Below are 19,958 nucleotides of genomic sequence, written 5' to 3' on the forward strand. Positions count from 1 at the left end.
AGATGCAGTTGGTAAGTTGATGATTTTCACTTTAGGGTTGTTTGCTGGGATTTCTTTACTGATATCTAACGTTCAGTATTTGAAGATACCAGCAATACGCTATGAGATCGAGCGCATTCCTCGGGCTGGATCTGAGTGCATCATGTATGGTGTCTGGAACGCCATACTCTCCTGGCAGTTCCCCGTAACAGATGGATACGTTACACGGCCACAGGATCAGCATACCAAACAATCGGGTGAAAAAGGATTTTCTGACTTACACACGTTTCATTATCGCGGCAGTTCCAAGGATGCTGTTAAATTCTTGATTGTGCAATGCAAAAGGGCCGGTCTCGAAACCAGACCGAGTGTATGGGCAGAAGGTGTCAATCAACTGATTCGCTATCTGACCGCCACTCATGGAGCTCGACGCCCCGATGATCGAACCCTTGTCTACGGGACAGTTGCAATAGGGCTATTTATGAGAGTCTATAGATACGACGATATCCGGCAAACTGTGAGCGACTGGACGGCGCCGGGGGTACGCCACAACAGATCGCCAGCGGGGCTGATTGCTCCCCTGCACATTCAGAGCCATCACGACCGTATCCAGCGCATGCTGAACTATATCAGAGACAATCACTGAGAATATCATGAATGATCACTGTGCCGGCAACTGATGGTCCAAACAGCCCTGAAATTGTTCTCCCTTTTTCCATTTGACCAGTACTGCACTTCTATCTTACAATTCAGAAATTCTCGTTTTCGTTCAATTCAGTTGTTTCATTCTCTCCTCCTTCCAAAGCAATCATCATAGATAATCAGTAATTGACAAAGCAGTAGCCAACATAACTTGGAACAACTTCAACGTTCAATATGATGCAAGCGCTAGCTCAATTCAATCCTCCTGTGAAATTCGGGGATTTTTCTTTCATGTAAGCTGATGAATTTCCTTTATGATCCCCCGAATCGGCTTGAGCACTCGTTCACGATTTCCTAAACCGGTGGATAGGAACCAATCTCTGTCTGACACTAGATGCATGAAACTCAAGTAAAGAAATTGCCAGTCCAAGAGGTCAGAATCGCTCCTCTTCAATTCATCCAATTCAAAGCACAAGTAATGATACGATTGTAATCTGCTTTTCCAAAAAGAATCTGGCAGATTTATGTCAAACACGAAGAGCATGTTACGCGTGTTCATAACGTCGTTTGTGGTAAAGTCCAAGGGACAGACAATCTCAGCTACCGAGAAGGCAATTTCAAGTGGAAATACTTTGCTGAGATACAAGCTCTTCTTGGTCTTTGTCCGTCGATCTCGAGCTAACTTTATTGCAGTCTGAATCTCCGGCACTTTCCAAGGGCTTCGATAAATGTCGCAACCAAAAAAATAACCTTTATGGGGCTTCTCCAATTGATCGGGGGTTTGAAATAGTTCAATATCTTCCACCTCCCAGGTTAGTTCGAATTTCAAATTTCCATCGCGATGCCAATAATTCCGCGCGGCGCGAACTATTCGTCCGGGTTGTTTCTCGATCGTCTCTTTTCCAATCAAATAACCAAGTATCTCCCAGCAATGAACATGGAAGAGAGGTCCGATATCCTTGCCTTGATAGTGGCTTGGCTGTTCATACTTGATACATGCTGGAAAGTATTGCCGGAATCGTATATTGTCGAAGTTTGACACGCGTTTTCTTTTACTGCAAATCTGCGCAGAATTCTTGTCTCGTGAGATATAAGAAAGCATGTTTTTTCCGCAGCATCCGTTCAAAGCAATCCCTGTAAGGTAGTACTCGGCTGTAGTGCAAGATTGGATCACTAGGGACATTGATGTCAGTATCATATCTATATCTTGAACACGAAAGAAGAACTTGCCTGCTCGATAAAAGCAAGATGATAACTTGGGAAATTTAGAAAAACATGCTCCTTCCACTACGGTTGATGGTACAAAAAGATGATCAACCAGCGGAGCTTTTTCACGATAAAATTTCAGATCACCCTCCTCGAGAACAACCTGCGGCTTCTCTTTTCCCGTCATCTCGTCATAGCAGGGAACTATTGTACCGCAAAGGAAGCATACTTGTGAGGCATTGAATATAGGCGTCATTCTTTGGCGCCTGGGAGCCATAGTGAGGCTCTACTAGGAAACAATTAGAAGTCAAGATGATTGAGAATAACCCGTGTGGTATACAAGGACACGTACTCTTCAGGCGAGCGGAAAGAGCTTGGACGATGTGACGCATTCCTTACACTTGCATACAAGGAATGGTAAAGAACAAGGTCTATGAGAATTTAGGCACTACCACATGGTATATATCAAGCGGTAGTGGATAATGGCAGTCTATAGACATCTACAGTCCAAAGATGGTTGTCTAATCAATGTAGTTCCAACTACAGGTTCATACAAGAATATCCCTGTCCGATCCGATGATATATCTGTGTCGACCGATATCACTTTCATGCCAAATTGAAAGAATCGGTCACTAACTATTGAGACAGCTATAGAAAGCAGTTTAAGGGAAAGGATCCCCAGCTAATATTTACATCGTCGCTCAAGACCCATGATTTTCAACTAGTGGCACCATAATCCATAACTCGGCCGGACTATTTAGATTGAATCACTAGCACCCGTTGCCCAGCTCCATTGCTTTTTATAGTGTCGAGAGAGTGGATATGTGACGAGTATCATACATCCAGCTATTAAAAGGAGGAAACTAAAGCAACGCAAAAAAGCAACAATAACAGCAAAAGTAGAAATAAAATAGGAGACGCTAAACCCTCGTTATCAACGTACTATGTAGGCTACGCGGCAAAAGAGGCTGTGGCTGTCAATTTGCTCCAAGTTCCACTGGGGGGGCCAACGGTTCTAGGGTTACACTCGTCACGCTGACAGAATGACGCCAGAACACGGAAAACCCACCAAAAACAAGCCAGTATATCCGTAGGTCAATGCTCGGAGCAACCCATCTCGTCCTCCTGAGTCCTTACGATGTGCTCCGTACATATGGATCTTTCGTAATAAATTGTGATTACAACCTACGATCGATGAGGGTCGTCCCAGTGTTCAGGGCGTGCCCGGGCCAGTTCGTGAGGCCGATCATACCCCTAATATGGGCGTAGGATTAAAGTGGTTCGCTTGGAGAGGTTCGAGGGCGCAATTGGGCTTGGCTGTTGTGCTCCGTACTCCGTACTGTATCCCGTAAAAGGATTGGGGATACGGAGTACGCATGGAGACAGTCCCGTGGTTGTCAACTGTCTTGTTTGAGGATGGAGGATGGACCATGGAGACTACTCCGTACAGAAGTATACGCGTCGATTTTGCGAACGGGGCTCCTGTATCAACCATCTTCGGATTGGGAACGGTTTGTTTCTAGCTGGTGTGGATAATGGACAAGCATGAGGCTAGTATGCACTTCTACCGATTCCTACGTGTTACCATCGCATGGGCCTTTTTGGTTCGCATTAGGGGTTGGATGTTGCCCCTGATTGTCAGGAACCGCGATAAGGATGGCCCAGAGACGGGACCTTGGGGCTGAACATTGATTGCCCCATGGCTGTTACTGTATAGCTATGGCTAACCCCTAGTTAATCAGGATGCGGAATCCGTCCGGTGTCCCATAGAGTCGGGGATTCTGGCTGCCTGTGCTTTCTTTCTCTCTCGCTCGTCTCGATACCGCCCCGTAGGGGAAGTTGGTTATTCCCGACATAAGATTGGCGGTACGGCCTATTTTTTACGGACCCAAAATCCTTCCGTCTGCAGCTTCAGCAGGATGATGTAGATGAAGAGGAGATGAGGCTGTCTGTCCGCGAGAATCAGCGAGTCACGGCGATGCAGTCATTGCTGCGTCCACGGCATGTGGGCAAGACACGCCCGAGCCCTCATGACGATACTCTTAGTGGATCTACTACAGATGTAAGACGGACCTTCTTAAAAGGTTCAGGTCTTTTGCGATCCAGAACTGCGATCGGCCAGAGTCCACTTCAGTTCACGCTTGCGGACTGGAGGAGGGATCGTCAGGAGTCCACAATTGTAGATTACGGTGGATATCGGAGTGATACCAAACGGGTGTGGGATTCGAGGGGGGGTCGGAGGGGCAGTTGGGCAGAGATGATGATCCCTCGTGTGTTCTGGTTCACTCCGTACATGCTCCGTACTGTACCGAGTATGTAGTTAGTAGGTTAATGTATAGTTCTCTTCCCTCGTGCTGATAGAAGAGATAGAGTTCATGCTGAGACGCTGGCGTCGACCAGCATACTTTGACTTTGCTTTTTTAGAGGGGCTTCACTCATTTTTATTTGCTTTTTAACTTTTTCTCTTTTTCCATTGGGCTTCTTCTCCCTTGTTTTCGAAACCTAGCAGCAACTTAATGGGATCCACCGCGGCTTTTCTCCTGTAGTAAGAGCAGTGGTCGCAGCGATGCTGGCCTGCGCCATAATTCTAGCTATAGTATTCTGTTGTCTGCCGTAGGGCTTGATCTCCACTACGAATGCTATGTATATACTGCGTAAGAAATATCTTACTGATCATATATTGAAGCTGGCCAGCCAAGCCGTATACTCTTGAAGCCCATCGGGAGGGGCGTCAAGTGAGGGGTCAAGCCCTAACTCAAGGATGTGCCGTACGGGAACAGACACACACGGCAAAGTCGCTCGGGCCAGGACCGTGGAACAACCAAGCAGGAACAAAAAATAAATCACCCCCAAAAATAAAAAAATAAAAATACAAAAAATATGCAAAACGACAGGGAAAAAAAAATCGAAAACATAGCCCCTGCCTCTGTTCACGCAAACTTCCGTTACGGTGGATTCCGGTGGATGATTCCGGATGGTTCAACCGGAGAATACTGGAACAAGCGCAGAAATGTACAACACGGCCTACTCCGAGGAAGATGAACATGTAGCAGTTGAGAGGGAGGGGGGGGGGAGTTTCAAGACTAGCTTGTGAAAGTGCTTTTCTACAACATAGTATCGATATAGTATATACTGTTCCGATTGAAAGTACTCACTGAAAGTACAATCTCGTGCTAAGCCTAGGCTTATACTGTTAGATGAGCCTAGAAAGTACCGAGGAGATGTCCAGGATCCAATAGTCTAGTCTAACAGTCGCCTAGTCGATTAATTTACAGTGCGATCCGCTCCACACGATCGCAAAGCCCTACGCACCAAGCCCAGAGAGAGGGGAATTTAATCAAAACCGACGAAAACCGTTGGAATCCCCGAGGCTACACTAGTGACGCGGGGAAATTTAAAATCGCATGTTCCAAAGAGAAATCCTCATTAATTGGCGAATCGGGGAGATGCGAGGCGAGATGAGACCTGCGTCTTGCATGCGCATTCCATCCCTCGGAAGTATACAGTATACAGTATACAGTACACACTGAAAGGTAGTATCCAAAGATGCATGTGGGACAAACCAGAGACAATGTGATAAGTATTTACGGGAGTACATAGTAGGTACTTGGTACAGTATTCGGTGGTAGAAACCAAATTGGAAGATCTGGGCATAATGATAGGGATAGTCATCACGATACTGTACTATGTAGTACATAGTACAGTATGATTTAGAACCCATAAACAGTAAATAGTGATCATAAATGGATAAAACCCGGTAATACACTCACGCCGATACCTTCCTGGAACAGCCAACTCCACCACGTTCAGTGCATCGCACTAAGGGGGCCGCATCCTTGGTTTCGGCTCCGTGTTGCTGGGACATCTGAAGCTGGAGTAATGATATACCAGTATATTCACCACTATATATTATATAGTTGGGTAATAGATAGTATTCAAATAATACTAGTAGTAAGTAGAATCAAGAAAATAGAAGCTGCCTATGCATAATTAAAAATAAAATAAGATAGAAAATCAAAAATGGACCGAAATAGAATGTTAAACATCGGAAGTGTCGTGCAACGCCCCTGAGTCCACCGGTAATTACAAGTCCCCGCTATAATACGCCATGCATACAAACAATACCAACCAGTTACAACTTTGGAGCAGTTGGTTGTTAGAACACTCCTCAAATATGTCCTCAATCCTCTGACCCTCGTCGTCGCGTCTAATCTTCCCCAGACTACCATGAAACACCCCCAATCGCTGTAGTTTCTTGCCTCATTATTTGGGGCGTTTCCGCTTCATAATGTATCCCCAGGCCTCCCCGGCTTGGGACGAAGACGGTCACAGCGATCCTCCTTCGACTCGTTCTTCGAACGACCCTCCAGAGCATATGGCTCATGTTCGCTCGCGCTCGACTGCTCATACACATTCCCCGAAACGTCTGTCGGTCTTTAGTGGTCGTTCGCGAAGCAATACAACTACCTCTACCTCCTCTCGTCGTTCCCCAGGCTCCTCCATGACCTCTGTTGATAGTTCAGTGCCGTCTCAGGACGAACGGACTACATCATCTTTGGGTTTGCGCGAGAAGCCAGATCGATCTTCACGTTCATTCTTAGCTCGTGGAAGTCGCATTCTGCGCCGTCAAGGAAGTAAAATCAATATCGTTGCTACACTCGACGAGGAAGACGAGATGGATCGTGAAAAGTCTCGAGATAAGCCTGAGCATGGAAATGGAAATAGCAATGGCATGTTTGGTCGTCGTGCTAGACACCAGGACAATCGTAAGTTGATATCAAAAGATTCCAAGATCGACTTCTCCTCGTGGCCTGCAACCCCCGTGACCTGCAAACCCCGTGACTTTCAACCTCGTGGGAATGCACAACACGAGCAACTTTCTTCTTCCACTACAGTTGCAATTGACTCATCATATACTAACTGTGTGGTAGATGAACGTCTGAAGAGTATTATTTCCGATCCTTTTGACTTTCACCATCTCACTCATACCAATCCCTCGCAATTCCAATCCCTGGACCAGACTCGCGAAAATGACCTCGTCACCGAATTCTCGGTCATTCGGGCCTCTCAACGACCTGAAGCTGTTCTCAAGGGAATTCGAGCTGATGATATCCACTTCCAAAACTTCTCTGCCGATGATCTTCCATTGCAAACACTCGGTACCGCAACGACGGTAGATGAGCCGGCACCTATGCCTAGCCCACCAGGTTCACCCGCTTTCTCGGATTCTGTCAGTCCCAAGGGCCATGTTCGACGGGAATCTCGGGCGCATGAGAACTTCTCGCGACCTGTCTCGAGATACCCTCGCTCCAGTCCTGCTACTCCACCGCCTCCAATGGCCCCCGAGGCCCCCTTAGAAGCGGAACCGGCACCCCGCGCCATTGACGAGATTCTGGGCCTGGCCTCGCCGAAAACATACCCTGAGTATCTTGAATCGACTCAAGCGACGCAGCTCCGGTTCAGCCCCGAACCAACTGAGACAATGACTATGCGGACCGGTACTTCCTCAATGAGCAGCCACAGTCACTATGACTTGGAAGATGTACCAGAAGAGGAGGAAGCTACTCGCATGTGGGACAGCCCTCCAGCCAGCATCGATTATGGTCATTCTCGTTCAACTTCCCAAGTCAGTCCCCTTACCGCCGTAGAGCCCTCTAGTATCGCCGCTTCGAGTGGAGCCCCCAATGGCCTGTCAATTTTCGTGGCAGAAGAACTGTCGAGGAAGTTCTCAGAGGCCCTGGGCTCACCAACACTGCCTGTGACCTTGCCCAATGTCTCACCCAAAGAAGAGACTCAATTTGATGCGACCCCTCCATCGGTTCCCAGTGTTCAACAGTTCACCTACGACGATGAGCTATATGACTCATGGGACGCAGATATCGACTACTGCTACGAGCATGCTGCCGAATCGACTTCCAATTTTGATTGGTCCCGTACGTCTTTGGACGAACAGCAACCCCAAATTGGCATTGCTTGCAGTGATGAGACTTGGGGTCTGTCTGCACCTAAGCCACGACAGCTGCAGCCCAGCCCACTGAGCACATCAGCCCTGCCAACGCCAGACCTGGATTCCAGTACAGCTCGATCTACAGTGGCCAACTCGGCAGCGACACCATCGACGACAGACTATGAGCGGGATTTTATCGTGCGCAGCACGGATGACTACTTTCAACCTGTCAGTTCGTCCATGCTCCCATCCGCGTTGGGAAAGCACATCAACCAGGAGACCCTATACGAGGAGTACTTGACCACTGATGCCGAATCAGATCGGCATTTCCCATTCGTTGCACAAGGAATGATGGCATCCGAGAACAACCCTGTCTCCCCTCGCAGTAGCTTCTCGCCTATCAGCAAATGCAACTCGCAAGAAAGTTTGATGCTCTCACGCGCTGCATCAATCGTCCGCAAACACCGCTCCTCCGTCTCAACCACCAGCGTACCCGAGCTGATTCACAGCCTTTCCAACAGCCGTGAACTCATGCCTACGGACCGGCTCACAGCCGCTGAGGCTCTGGCTGCTGGCTCAACCAGCCGCCCTCCTTCTTCCTCCCACCATCGTCAGACAAAAAGTCTTGAGACTTCTTTCATGCTTCAAGGCGGTGGCAGCAGCACCAGTCTAGTCAGCGCAGATGCAGCAAGCGCCCCATCTCCTCAAATCCAAGTCCATGACCGAGCGAAGTCTACCTCCGAAATGGACCCCCGTTTCAAGGCCGAGCCTCCTCTCCCTCCTCTCCCTCCAAAGAACCCCAACCGGAAGAAGTCCCGGAATCCTTCTTACTCTCTTTTCCCTACTGCTGCATAAGCGGCTACACTCCACCTCCACCTCAGAACTCACCTCTTTACACCCGTTAGCCTCTTTCTCCTTACCTTGTCTGCTATCTCTCTCTGTCTCTATTTCCTCGCCTGTTTCAGGGGAAGACAAAATATGTTTCGCATATGGGTTCTTCTGGTGTCTTTCGCTCGGATAGAATTTCTTTTCATTTTTTGCTTGTTTTGTTTATCTTACCCCAACTGTTTATCATCCACATGAGTCACGACCTGTTTCTTTTATCTTACTGTGTCTTCACTATGTTTTTGCATGTTTTGTTTGGCCTTTTGCTATTGCCATCTCTTCCCTGTTATCTGTTGGATCATCCTCTTTTGACATGTTCAATCGTTTCTCGATGCATTTCTCAGCGATTAGGTCGGTGTCTGGAGAGAACCATGGAAAATGAAAGAAAGTATACGAATGTCGTTTGGATTGGATTGGATTGGATTCGGTGGTTGCATGGGTTTTGGCCTGGCTTGGACTGGATCGGATCGGATTGCATTAAATCGACATGAATCATTCGCTATATACTTTCAAGTTCCTCGTACCTCGTCTATTTCAACTTCTATGGAATAAAGCAAAACTCCCACTGCGTTTTTACACTTTCAAGCTTTGCATTTTTTTGATATCATTTTCCAACCAATCTCTCCATCCCTGATCATTGAGAATAAATCTCACACGCGCTTCAAGCCATTCCGTATTCCCCCAGAATCCCCAAGAAGCCTGAAATCGACACCAATCAACAAGGGCCGTTTCCCAGTGTCTCAGAAAGATATCCCAATCATAGAATTCCTGACTTTGACTCCGTAGTAAGGTTTCACGATATCTCTCCAACAACTCCTTCTCCCCAGAACACATAGGCAACGAATCAGGCACTAGGTGATCCTCAAAATCGGAAGCCAAAAGCATATCCACCGACACAGAACAAGTAAACAATTTCGCCAAATCACAAACTCCAAGTCCAAGACCAACATACTGAAAATCAAAAAACGCAACTTTTTCCCCAGACACAGACGTAAAGAGATTTTCAGACTTCACGTCGCCATGAATAAGTGACTCCATCGCACGACCACGAGGCGTCAAGCAAAGAGCCACCACTTCGGCAGTCGATCTCAACCCTGTACCCGTGGCCATAGCTGTAGAGCTTGAAAAAGGATGGCAAAAAGCAGATGACCATTCCGAATCATCTTCAGCAAGGGAGTCATATTCTTTCCTTCGAGTTGAAAGATACGTGTATCCACCATTCAACCAGACATTCTGTCCAATATCTCCACCCACCTGCTTCTGCTTTTCGCGTCGTGCATGTTCCTCTAATGGAGGAAGTATATAATCAAACCCTTGCTCTCCATTCACCTCTCCATCTCCATCTCGAAATCCAGACCCAGATCTAGATCCAAGTCTAGACCTACCCCCCCAATCCAATCCCCAACTCCCAAGACCGTGCATGAAACTTCGCCAACCACTCCAAAGACCCAAAGACCTGTACCGAAGAAAGAATACTCCTCTTCTCCCCCGAAACAGGAAACAAATTTCGTAAATCAGCCATGAGAATAGCCATGCACCCCCTGAGACCTTCCTCTTCTCCTTCTTCTTCCTCCAAATTCACAGGTCCATCCCGAGATTGGGCACCATTACCAGTCAAAGCAAGACACCTCGCAACATCCAACCCATCCAATTCAGGAACAATAACTTCATAAAAATACCTCTCAACTTCATAACTAAACATTTTCCTTAAATGTCCCTCATCTATCCCCCTCCCCGAAGATTCAGGCGCGGTAATAAGTTTCAGAATTAACTTGAATTCATCACCCTTTTTTACTCGTGCTTTTCCACTAGCGAGTGAATCCGAATTCGGGTCACAGATACCAGCAATGTGTTTCGCTGCCCCGTCGCTGTTCGCTCGCGCTGTTATCGCGCATATACTCCCATATCCAGCCCAGAGTCTTTGAACCGGGACACAAGTTACTAGTGTGCAATTGTGGCGTGATAGTAGTTGACTTGCGACTTGAGCTGGGTTGTGGGGTTTCATGATGAGATTGGGCTTGGAAATTGGTCTGGTGAAAATTGGAAAAAAATAATCAAAGTCTTCTTGTAAAGAATCTGTTTCGTCGATGTAGACTCTATGGTTGTTGAGTTCGCTGGTGTAATTTCCACGCCACGCTGCAATGATGGTAAATGTAAATGTTGTTTGATATGATCGAATTGAATTGAATTGAATTGACAGTCGATTTGTGCTTCACGCTGTAGTAATCACGTGATATATGATAGAGAGATTTGGATGATTTGAACAAGGCAAATGAATGGTTTTATAGATTTATAGTATATTGCTGTGTAATAAATGGATGTGTTACTAGGATGTTTTGTTGAAGAGGCGCCGTATGGTAGCAGTCTTCTTGATTCGTGGATGTTGTATACTTCGTTGGGGCTTGATTGGCTATGTAGTGCAATAAGGAGATGATTATAAGTCAATATATGTATTATAAGGACTTGAAGACCAGAAATTTTGATTCATAAACATTGAAATTGTAGGGTTTGAATAGATACTAAGAGAATGTATTATTAGTTCACGATGTGTCTTTGTGTCATGGTGCTTGCGTCTGCATTTGATAGTTCGTGTATCCCGCATAGTGCAACACTACAAAATTAAATTATCAATATTGCGGCAAAATATACATTTCTATTCTTTACTGGGATCCCTTCCAATTCCGAGAACTCGAAACTATGCTACACCATCCGTTTCTTGATATATTCATATATTGATATTGTCCGAATCCTCGCGGAAAAAGACAAAGTGGAACTCGGGCAGAACAGGAACGCCACCCGATTTCTTAACCGGCCCGAACGTCACAAGTTCTATTCTCTTTTGCATCTCCCCAAAATTGATCCTCAATGATATTTTGATTCTTCATATCCAGCGTGGAGAGTGCGCATTTGAATAACGTGCATTCTCTGGCTACCCTGCATATCAATATTCACGAAGAAGTGATCCCGGTAGAATGCAATCCTGTTGTCTACTGGTAGTTCCATCAAGTTGCTCAACTATTTGGCAATCCGATTACTATCGATCCATATTCATGCCAGAATGAGCGGCGATAAGTCTAGTTCTGAGGCATCGGTGCAATCTTCGGAGGAGAATCGACAACCATCTGCACAGAGTAGCATTGCTCCGGAGAAAAGCACGGCTATTCCAGCCCCGTCAGATGCAAAAGATAAAGATGAAACACGGAATTCATCAAACACTTCGTTATTCGGAACACTCTTGTCTCCCTTCAATTCATTACTGAAGATCTCACCAGACCAGAGCAACACCCAAGAGTCTGGTCCTGATCAGAAAACACATCAAATTGAACAATCCAAGACTCCAACGGAACCGGAGACAACTCAAACGGAACCGGAGCCATACTATACACCAAATGAAGTTCCTTTATTCAAAAAGCTTCAAAAGAAGCGATTGACGGGAACTCGTACAAAACAACTACTTCGTGCCGCGGCCCGCGCTCATGATGATCCTCCACCTCCACCGGAACTGGGGACGTGCTGTGGGAGCTCGTGTGATCCATGCGTGAATGATCTGTGGAGAGAAGAGAGGAATGTTTGGATGGAAAGATGGGGTGATCGAGCTGTCAAGGATGGAAGCGAGAGAAAGGACTTGGACTGGTGAATTGCGGGCTTATACACAATCTTTTACATTATGATGTTTACTAGCGAATAGAATTATATAAATTCAATAAGAATACCCACTATGCAACTTTTCAGGTATAGATTCATTCATTCGTGTCACTCAATGAATTCTGATAAAGTCTGTTATCATTTGCTCGACTTTCATCGGATATTCCTTGTTTCATCTGAATCATTCAATGGATCCTTTCTGTGCTCATGTGCTACCAGATCATACATGATATTTTCCTTCTCAGGACCTACTATCGAGTCACATTCTCTTTTATCATCATTGGCTGTTGATTTCCAATCTCCCTCCATGCATTTCTCATTCTGTACCGAGTCCTCCACACCTTGGCCCTTTTTATCCCCCTCCTTCGTAACAACACCCATTTCCACATCCATCTCTCGCAACCTTTGCAAAGCACTCTCCACTTCAACCTCATCTTTATCCATCCTCCGCGTAACCTTTCGCGTACACACGCACATCAAGTAACCCCAAGAACAGTCGTCAAAAGCCACAACACCATATCAATCAACCCAATCCATACCGCAGCCTGCATACTCGGAATGGACCGCGTAGCCTCGACATACTGATATTGAATCTCATGATGAATATAGATATTTCCGAATGTCCCAACTTGCGCCAACCAAAGAACGGATAAAATAGCATCCCAAGTTCCTCAAGGAGCGCGGACAACTCCCTCAAAGCAGTGTATAATGCACGTTATCGTGGATAAAACCACAACAACCTCTGCGTATATCCATTCAGTTCGGGCTGACCATAGTCTGTAGCTTTAAATAACGGTGTTCTTTAAAAATAGAAATTCACCCCGAAATTCCCCCATTTTGATAGTTACGAGTACGATATAATTCCCACATTAGGAAATTTCAACATATTCGTTCATGAGAAAGAGTAAACGACTTTTTGAAATGCAAGTATATTGAAAGAACTGCCACTTTTTTCAGTCATTCCGTCCTTTTAACATTATATTAGAGAATGGTACAGTTCCTGATAATCCACCAGAACACCTTTGCTATTCTTTTCCACTAATCTCACAAAGTATAAAGTCAGCCCCTTAAGGGAGCGGACAAAGATTTGCTCATTCTAGTAGACGTAACGGAAATGCAAGAGCTCCTTGTCAGTTTTATCCAGAAAGGTAGCATCAAGATTCTCAAAAGAATTATCATCCACCAGCCCGAGGCGATCTCGACGCCTATTCTCCCAAATAAGATAAAATCTCAAGGCGATGGGAATGACAAAGGCGACTCCAAAGCAGATCAACATCGCGAGAAAACCGGATGGATAAGATGGTGCTTCGTCGTCGAAGAAAAGATGTGGACCGATGATATTACCAGCACAGTATCCGATGAATATCTATTTGAAAGTCGTTAGCAGTCATTCCTTACTACATTCTAGTAGAAGTATACGGGTGGAAGTCAGATACCATGGCATTGACGGTAGTCTTCTTAGTGAAACCACCAATATTACCCGTCGACATAGCCAAAGTCAAAGGAAAATTTACAGAAAAAGCATTTGCCAAGCAATACCCGATGAAACGAGCCCAAACCCTGTCAGTGGAAATCTGTCGAGCCATACCAGCCCCTGCAATTGAGAGAGCCATATTGAAAACCATCCAATATGTCCGACTATTTTCAAACCAAGAACACCCTGCAGTAGAGAGGTGAACTAGAGCACCTTGAATAACGTATGTGATAATTTGAACAAGAAGTGTGTTCAGGGTACTAAAGCCAAATCCCTCGATAATGATAGATCCGAACTATGGATTATCAGCGCCGATTAGTCCGTTGAATGGAGTGTAGATTTTTTTTGCTGCCTTGCCTTACATTAGATACGCCGCCGTTGGGAATGGAACATGTCAATTGCATGAGAACAAGTGCCCAGCATTTGATGTCAAGGAGTGCCTCGATGAATTGGTACATTTTCCATTCATTGTTCTTGATACCGGTCATATTTTCCTGGACTCTGATAATGGCTTTCGTCCTATCTTCTTCGCTGAGCCATCTCGCATTCGTCGGTGTATCGGGAAGAAGATAGAAAAGAACAAATGACCATGCAATAGTAATTGCTCCGAAAATAAGAAATACTGCCTAGGAATTTGTGGTTAGCGATGAGCAGCAGTCTGCAACAGAAAAAAAAAAAACCTCAAGCTTAGATAATTACTGCATATGGCGATACTTCTATCCCTGGGTAGAGTATTCAACTTACCTTCCACGGAGCAATACTTTCAACATGACCAATACCATACGCTAAAAGACCCCCAAAAATCCCGGCAATAGTTATCCCTTGGAACCAGATACCGTGACGAAAAGGTTGCTCAGATCTCTTATACCACATAGAAACAACAATTCCCAACCCAGGCGCAATAGCAGCCTCAGTTGCACCGAGAAAGAATCGAACAGCAATAAGACTCCCGCTATTGAAAGCAGTTGCCATAAGCATTAACACGATGCCCCAAATAATACTAATAGTTGTATCAGCACATCATATTCGTGGTGAAGATTGGGGAATATTAGTACGCAGCGCTGTAAACGCACATCGATGTAGATATCATTTTCCCGACAGGAAATCGAAGTAATAATAGAGCAGCAATATAAGATGCAGCCAGATATCCGAAATAGTAGATACTACTTGCCCAAGAATAATCTTCTCCTTCGAGATGAAGAGAATTCACTAGACCGAGAATAGCCGTGAAACTCATGGCGGATTTATCGAGGAACTGGAACATATAAGAGATAGCCATGAGTGGCATAAGACTAAATCTGAAATAAATCATACCGTATCTCCAAAGATAAGGTTGAGAAAAATGGAGTATCTTCTGGACTTACTAAAGATCTATTCTTCGTAAAATCCTCTTATCCTCCTCTGGAGTCAAAGTTGCCCCAAGATCACCCTGGACAGACCCCTTGATTGGTTCTTCTGGATTTGGCTCTTGGAGCTCAACGGGGTATTTATCGACCATGATGAAGAACAAATATGAAATAATCCGGGCAAAATATGTTCAAGTAAACCGATATAGTGCCAGAAAGTAGATGAAGAGGAAGGAAATAGAAAAAAAGAGAAGTAGGACTTTATTTTCTACAAGGCTGGGATTTTCCTTGTAACCTTTCCCCCGCAATTCTAGTCGAAAAAGCATTGATAAGAAACCCTTGTGAGGTTACATGCCAAGCTATTAGCCAGCTGATGTACCTCGTATGGAAAGCTGGGCGCCTTGAATATGCAGATGTGCCAAGTGGTTGGTAATAAGGGATTAGGGTTGATATCGAACAATGCAACACTAAAAGAAGTTGGGCTGGAATCGTTTCAATGTATTTGAATGTGCTATGCAAATGATAAAGATACGCTGGGCTAAAAATTCTACTGCTATCTTTTCTATAAACCATGAACATTTCGTGGATTTTCCATGTACAATGTACATGTACATTATGCACATTCTAGTAGAAGGCCCACCACATTCCCCACATTGCAGTCAGCATATAAAAACTACCCCAGACTCCAAGCTTTGAAGCCGCACTTAGGAAATATGCAGCACCCAAATAACTGCAAGTGACAAGACCATCTCCATCACGGTATCCATAAGAGTCATTCAGATACTTCCCTTCCGGACACGCAAATCCCAGCGCCGCAGGACAAGTTCGCACAAGATCGTGACAAATATCCTGGCAAGGAAGAACCTCTTTGTAAGGGCCTGGTTTGATTTTCTCATCAATCAACGAATTCCGCGATACATTTGTTGCCGCGGTTTTTCGATAAGGACTGTCAATAGGCAATGAGGTACCATTGATGAAATCCTGTCCGGCATTTCGAACTTTCAGATATGAAGCATCATTACTGAAATCTTCGCAGCGCGGAATGGTAACGCTGCATAGCCATTGTTTGTAGGACTTGGCGCATTTCTCACAGTCTGTTGCTAATGAAAACATTGATTCTTGTGAGGTATTGCATTGAACTTGTTGTAGGGATTTCTCGAAATTCCCCCAGTACTTTTGGGCGTAGTCATCGTAGATGTCCCTGAGTTTATCTTTGCTCATATTCGGATTTGACGGGACGGCATAGGCGACCTCGGAACAGAAGGTGAGGTTGAACATGAGATGGCAATTGTTTTCTAAATTGGTTAGTCTGGTGTGTTTGTGATGCATCACGATGCTGACATTCGAGGGCTCGACAAACCTCTTTTGGTCGTAAAATTCATGGCTGCATAGACTTGTCCTCCACCTCCAACGATCCCATTGCCCCATTTCGTGCCATTACCTTCCATGGCTAGGATTCCGTTGTAAGTAGACCCAGGGGATAGGCCAGTAAGATAGAATTGCTCTTTGGGGTAGTTTCCAAGACCTCGAGCTGTCATGCCAACCTCGGTCGAGTTACTGATGCGGCCCAGGTTCGAGAGGCTGTTTAGGGCACAGTATGATCTGTCCAATCCGACTAATGCGGTATTGTTGATGTTATGTGCAAACATGGTGAATGGAGGTTTGATGGTCATCCATTCATGATAATTCGACGAATTCTTTTGAGATTCTGTCAAATTGTTTGTTACCAGTAATGCGCTAGTTTGATCTGCGTCGACGAAGAGTAAATTGTTGACATCGTGGACGGCATGAAAGGATTCATCAACCGAGGCTGCGATTTGATAGTCGTATTCTCCCGACCATTGCGAAGAGTTATCTGCTGATACTCCAAGATAAATATCGTTTGTTGTGAATATCGTAACATTCAGGTAACCTCCACTTGCTGTGACGACTTTCTGGACAGACATGTCTTTCCCCGGACCTGGCTCAGTCAGACTGTCTGACACCGAGTACCACAGTTTCAACTGAGGGAACGAGCCAGGGTCAGTGGTTTTATTTGCATGAGGCTTGCTGCATGTTGTAAGGGAAATGAAGATAGGATTGGTATCCTGTCGTTTCTGAAGATCCCTATTCCAGTCATCGGCGGACACCACCTGGCCTTTGGGAGTGACGAATGGAGGTAAACCCTTGCCCTTGTAGGATGATTTCGTATTCACAACCTCTTTCTTTATATAATAGTGCTGGACCGCGCCAATCGAAATATGACCTGGTTGAAACTCATTGTTCGCCATTGACGTGGCATCACTCGGATACTTTCGTCGAAAGAGATCCAGCTCGCCATTCTCGATTGCATTATCTCGCATCTCAAGTCCATTGAAAGAGCCCAATGCCGCCGAGAAGCCAGCTCCTCCGTGCATATCCTGCTCGCCTAGATTCGACCGGCTCTGTACGGTGGATCCATGGTCTTGGCCATATGTAGCATCGGCTACAGATACACTAGAAAGTGCAAGGAGAACAGCGGCAATTATCGTTGCAGTCAGATAGTACTGCAAGAATGCGTATTGACGTCGCATGGAAGATTGGTTCGGGGGTACGCCGTCACGGGAAGGGTCATGGGGATTGAGCTTCGGAGGTGATTGAAAATCAGAACCAAGGATTAACAGCGGTAGGACACACCAGCTGGATACCTTTTCGTCAAGGAGACAGAAGCGGCTGCATGTGGGCCGCGGAGTTGTTTGGAGGAGATTCTGGCTATCGCGGAGGTTCAGCCTTATCAATTGTTGCTGCCTTGATGCCTTGGCAGACGCGTGTTCAACTGGTTCAGCAGAGATCTATTCAATTATTCAAATGATTTTTTCTCGTTATTTGAAATTAAAGAGAAAAAAGAAAAAAGAAAAAAGAAAAAAAAGAAAAAAAAACCCCATGAAATATCAAGAAACCATAAAGCCTCATTACGAAGCTGTCCGGATATATCAGACATTGAATGGCATAGTCTATCGACCACCAAATACTTTAGCTTATAGTCTTGAATCTAGACACCTATTACAGTATAAATTATAGTACAGTTTAGCGTCTCTTTATGTTAGATCTACTGACTAGGTATTTTCTCCTAATCTATCTCGCGAATTATGAATAAGCGTTCAGGGCTCAATTGCTTGTGGGAAACGGAGCGCTTATTATCTGATATCCAATAAGAAAAAAAAATCTCAACTTTTTAAGCTCAATAAGTATAATACTGGTCAATTCTCCGATCAAGAGTGTTTCAAATGGTAAGCTACGAGCTAGGGCTTGTCTGTGAATAGCCCTTTCTGGTAGGATTTGCCATCTTGAGCATTTACTCTCATGACATTCACTTTCCATAATATGGACTATCATGATTCTATACTGTAATATACTAATGGAATACTATTGACATAGAAATTCTCAACCAATGAGTTTCAGCAATTCGAACCGGCAGGAGCAGCTGTTCAGCAGTCGCACCTTCTACATGAAGCCGCCCACTGTTTACATCATAAAACAAAACCTCGTCTTCCTCTTTCTCGTCTCTTCTCCTTCTTCTCATATCCATTCCATCATATCAATTCCCTTCTTCATCTCGATGGTATCATTGCCATATTGATGATAATACTTGTCGTTTTTGTGGTTACTCTCGTCAAAACCAGTCATATGATCAACCCCGATGGAGGTTCCTTTTTCATGCCATATTGGGAGCACTCAAGAAACTCCAACGGCCATGTTCGAAAGCCAAACCATGGTGGGGTATCTACTGAAGTTAATCTTAAGGTCCCAACTCCGGTCAAACATAGAACCGACAGAGGTCATCCACTTCCTAGCCACAACAAACGAGCAAGTAAACTGCTTTGGGAGAATGATACCAACGATCAAACTTTCGAGACTCTGCCTGCAAGGAGAAGTTGCTATTCGACGAGTTATACAAAAAAGGATACCCATTTTCCATTAACGGAGGGGTTTTGCCTTCGTTACTGCGTTTGCCCCAAAGTCGCGATCAAATCAGAATCGGAGCTTGCTTGCTTGTTTCGGTTTACAATGGATACTCCCGTTACAATGTCTTTGAAATCCCGATGGGATACGCAGACCTGGTGGGAAATGTTATTTTCACGAAGCGAGAACGGGCAGGAAGCGAGAACGGGCAGGAAGCTGTCCATGTGAATTGGAAACTGTTGTGGGTTTCAAAATAGGGCCATATTCGTTTTTTTTCTTTTCTTCTTTTCTTTTCTTTTCTTTTCTTATGAATTGTTGCCTTTTTTGTTATTACTCCTTAGTTCGAACATTTTGAATGATCTATTTCGGCGTCATATACATCAGCCATAGCAAGACATCGCTAGATTTGCTGTTCGGTTTATATGTGGAATTGGACTTCCATTGTCTCTGAGTATTAAGTCGGACTCCTTATTAATACTGTTAATAAATTGATATAACTAATCCCCGTGAACCTCAGGTTGTCTGTATCTATATACAATACTGGTCAACATTCCAATCACTGACAAGTTTTAAATGGTCACTCGCGAAGGCCGGGATAGCAAGACTTATCTTCCAGGGATATTGTCTAATATCTAGAACTGCACACTGTCAAACCCCTAAAAGCCCTAAACCCCAAGACGTTTTGGTTCACAATCAAATACAAGAACCAAACACTTTGGTTCTTGTATTTCATCTATGCATTGGATAATCATTTCGGTGATTATTACGCTTGGGTCTCCCTCTTATCATAACCGTGTCCAATTGGAAGAAATACTTCAAGCCTTTATTAATGGGAAATAGAAAGATTGAATATTGTATCAGGTTAATTGAAGGCTGTACTAAGAAGACAAAAGTATTCAGATCATGCCAAGCA

General features: G+C 44.9%; 7 protein-coding genes across 7 annotated transcripts; 3 read left to right on the forward strand and 4 right to left on the reverse strand.

Annotated features, from left to right (window-relative positions):
* Window positions 1–2: 2 nt before the first annotated feature.
* On the forward strand, window positions 3–625 carry N7469_009653 (uncharacterized protein; the record flags this gene model as incomplete). The annotated part of the gene is made up of 2 exons (XM_056648558.1): window positions 3–11; window positions 77–625. 2 exons carry the CDS (start codon window positions 3–5, stop codon window positions 623–625), a joined length of 558 nt encoding a protein of 185 aa, XP_056495689.1.
* Window positions 626–6,115: 5,490 nt separating this feature from the next.
* N7469_009654 (uncharacterized protein) lies at window positions 6,116–8,629 on the forward strand (the record flags this gene model as incomplete). The annotated part of the gene is made up of 1 exon (XM_056648559.1): window positions 6,116–8,629. The coding sequence occupies one exon, from the start codon at window positions 6,116–6,118 to the stop codon at window positions 8,627–8,629; it is 2,514 nt and encodes an 837-aa protein (XP_056495690.1).
* Window positions 8,630–9,232: 603 nt separating this feature from the next.
* On the reverse strand, window positions 9,233–10,664 carry N7469_009655 (uncharacterized protein; the record flags this gene model as incomplete). The annotated part of the gene is made up of 2 exons (XM_056648560.1): window positions 9,233–10,022; window positions 10,045–10,664. The coding sequence occupies 2 exons, from the start codon at window positions 10,662–10,664 to the stop codon at window positions 9,233–9,235; spliced, it is 1,410 nt and encodes a 469-aa protein (XP_056495691.1).
* A 1,053-nt stretch (window positions 10,665–11,717) lies between these two features.
* N7469_009656 (uncharacterized protein) lies at window positions 11,718–12,296 on the forward strand (the record flags this gene model as incomplete). The annotated part of the gene is made up of 1 exon (XM_056648561.1): window positions 11,718–12,296. One exon carries the CDS (start codon window positions 11,718–11,720, stop codon window positions 12,294–12,296), a length of 579 nt encoding a protein of 192 aa, XP_056495692.1.
* Window positions 12,297–12,457: 161 nt separating this feature from the next.
* N7469_009657 (uncharacterized protein) lies at window positions 12,458–12,748 on the reverse strand (the record flags this gene model as incomplete). The annotated part of the gene is made up of 1 exon (XM_056648562.1): window positions 12,458–12,748. One exon carries the CDS (start codon window positions 12,746–12,748, stop codon window positions 12,458–12,460), a length of 291 nt encoding a protein of 96 aa, XP_056495693.1.
* Window positions 12,749–13,400: 652 nt separating this feature from the next.
* Window positions 13,401–15,276, reverse strand: N7469_009658 (uncharacterized protein; the record flags this gene model as incomplete). Its single annotated transcript, XM_056648563.1, has 5 exons — window positions 13,401–13,670; window positions 13,741–14,073; window positions 14,141–14,404; window positions 14,523–14,778; window positions 15,143–15,276. The coding sequence occupies 5 exons, from the start codon at window positions 15,274–15,276 to the stop codon at window positions 13,401–13,403; spliced, it is 1,257 nt and encodes a 418-aa protein (XP_056495694.1).
* A 472-nt stretch (window positions 15,277–15,748) lies between these two features.
* On the reverse strand, window positions 15,749–18,083 carry N7469_009659 (MID1 family protein; the record flags this gene model as incomplete). The annotated part of the gene is made up of 3 exons (XM_056648564.1): window positions 15,749–16,419; window positions 16,485–17,854; window positions 18,043–18,083. The coding sequence occupies 3 exons, from the start codon at window positions 18,081–18,083 to the stop codon at window positions 15,749–15,751; spliced, it is 2,082 nt and encodes a 693-aa protein (XP_056495695.1).
* Between the last annotated feature and the right edge of the window lie 1,875 nt (window positions 18,084–19,958).

The sequence above is a fragment of the Penicillium citrinum genome (assembly GCF_028827155.1).
Source record: "Penicillium citrinum strain IBT 23319 chromosome Unknown utg000009l:1.0-4274883.0:1.0-4276374.0, whole genome shotgun sequence".
NCBI lineage: Eukaryota > Fungi > Ascomycota > Eurotiomycetes > Eurotiales > Aspergillaceae > Penicillium > Penicillium citrinum.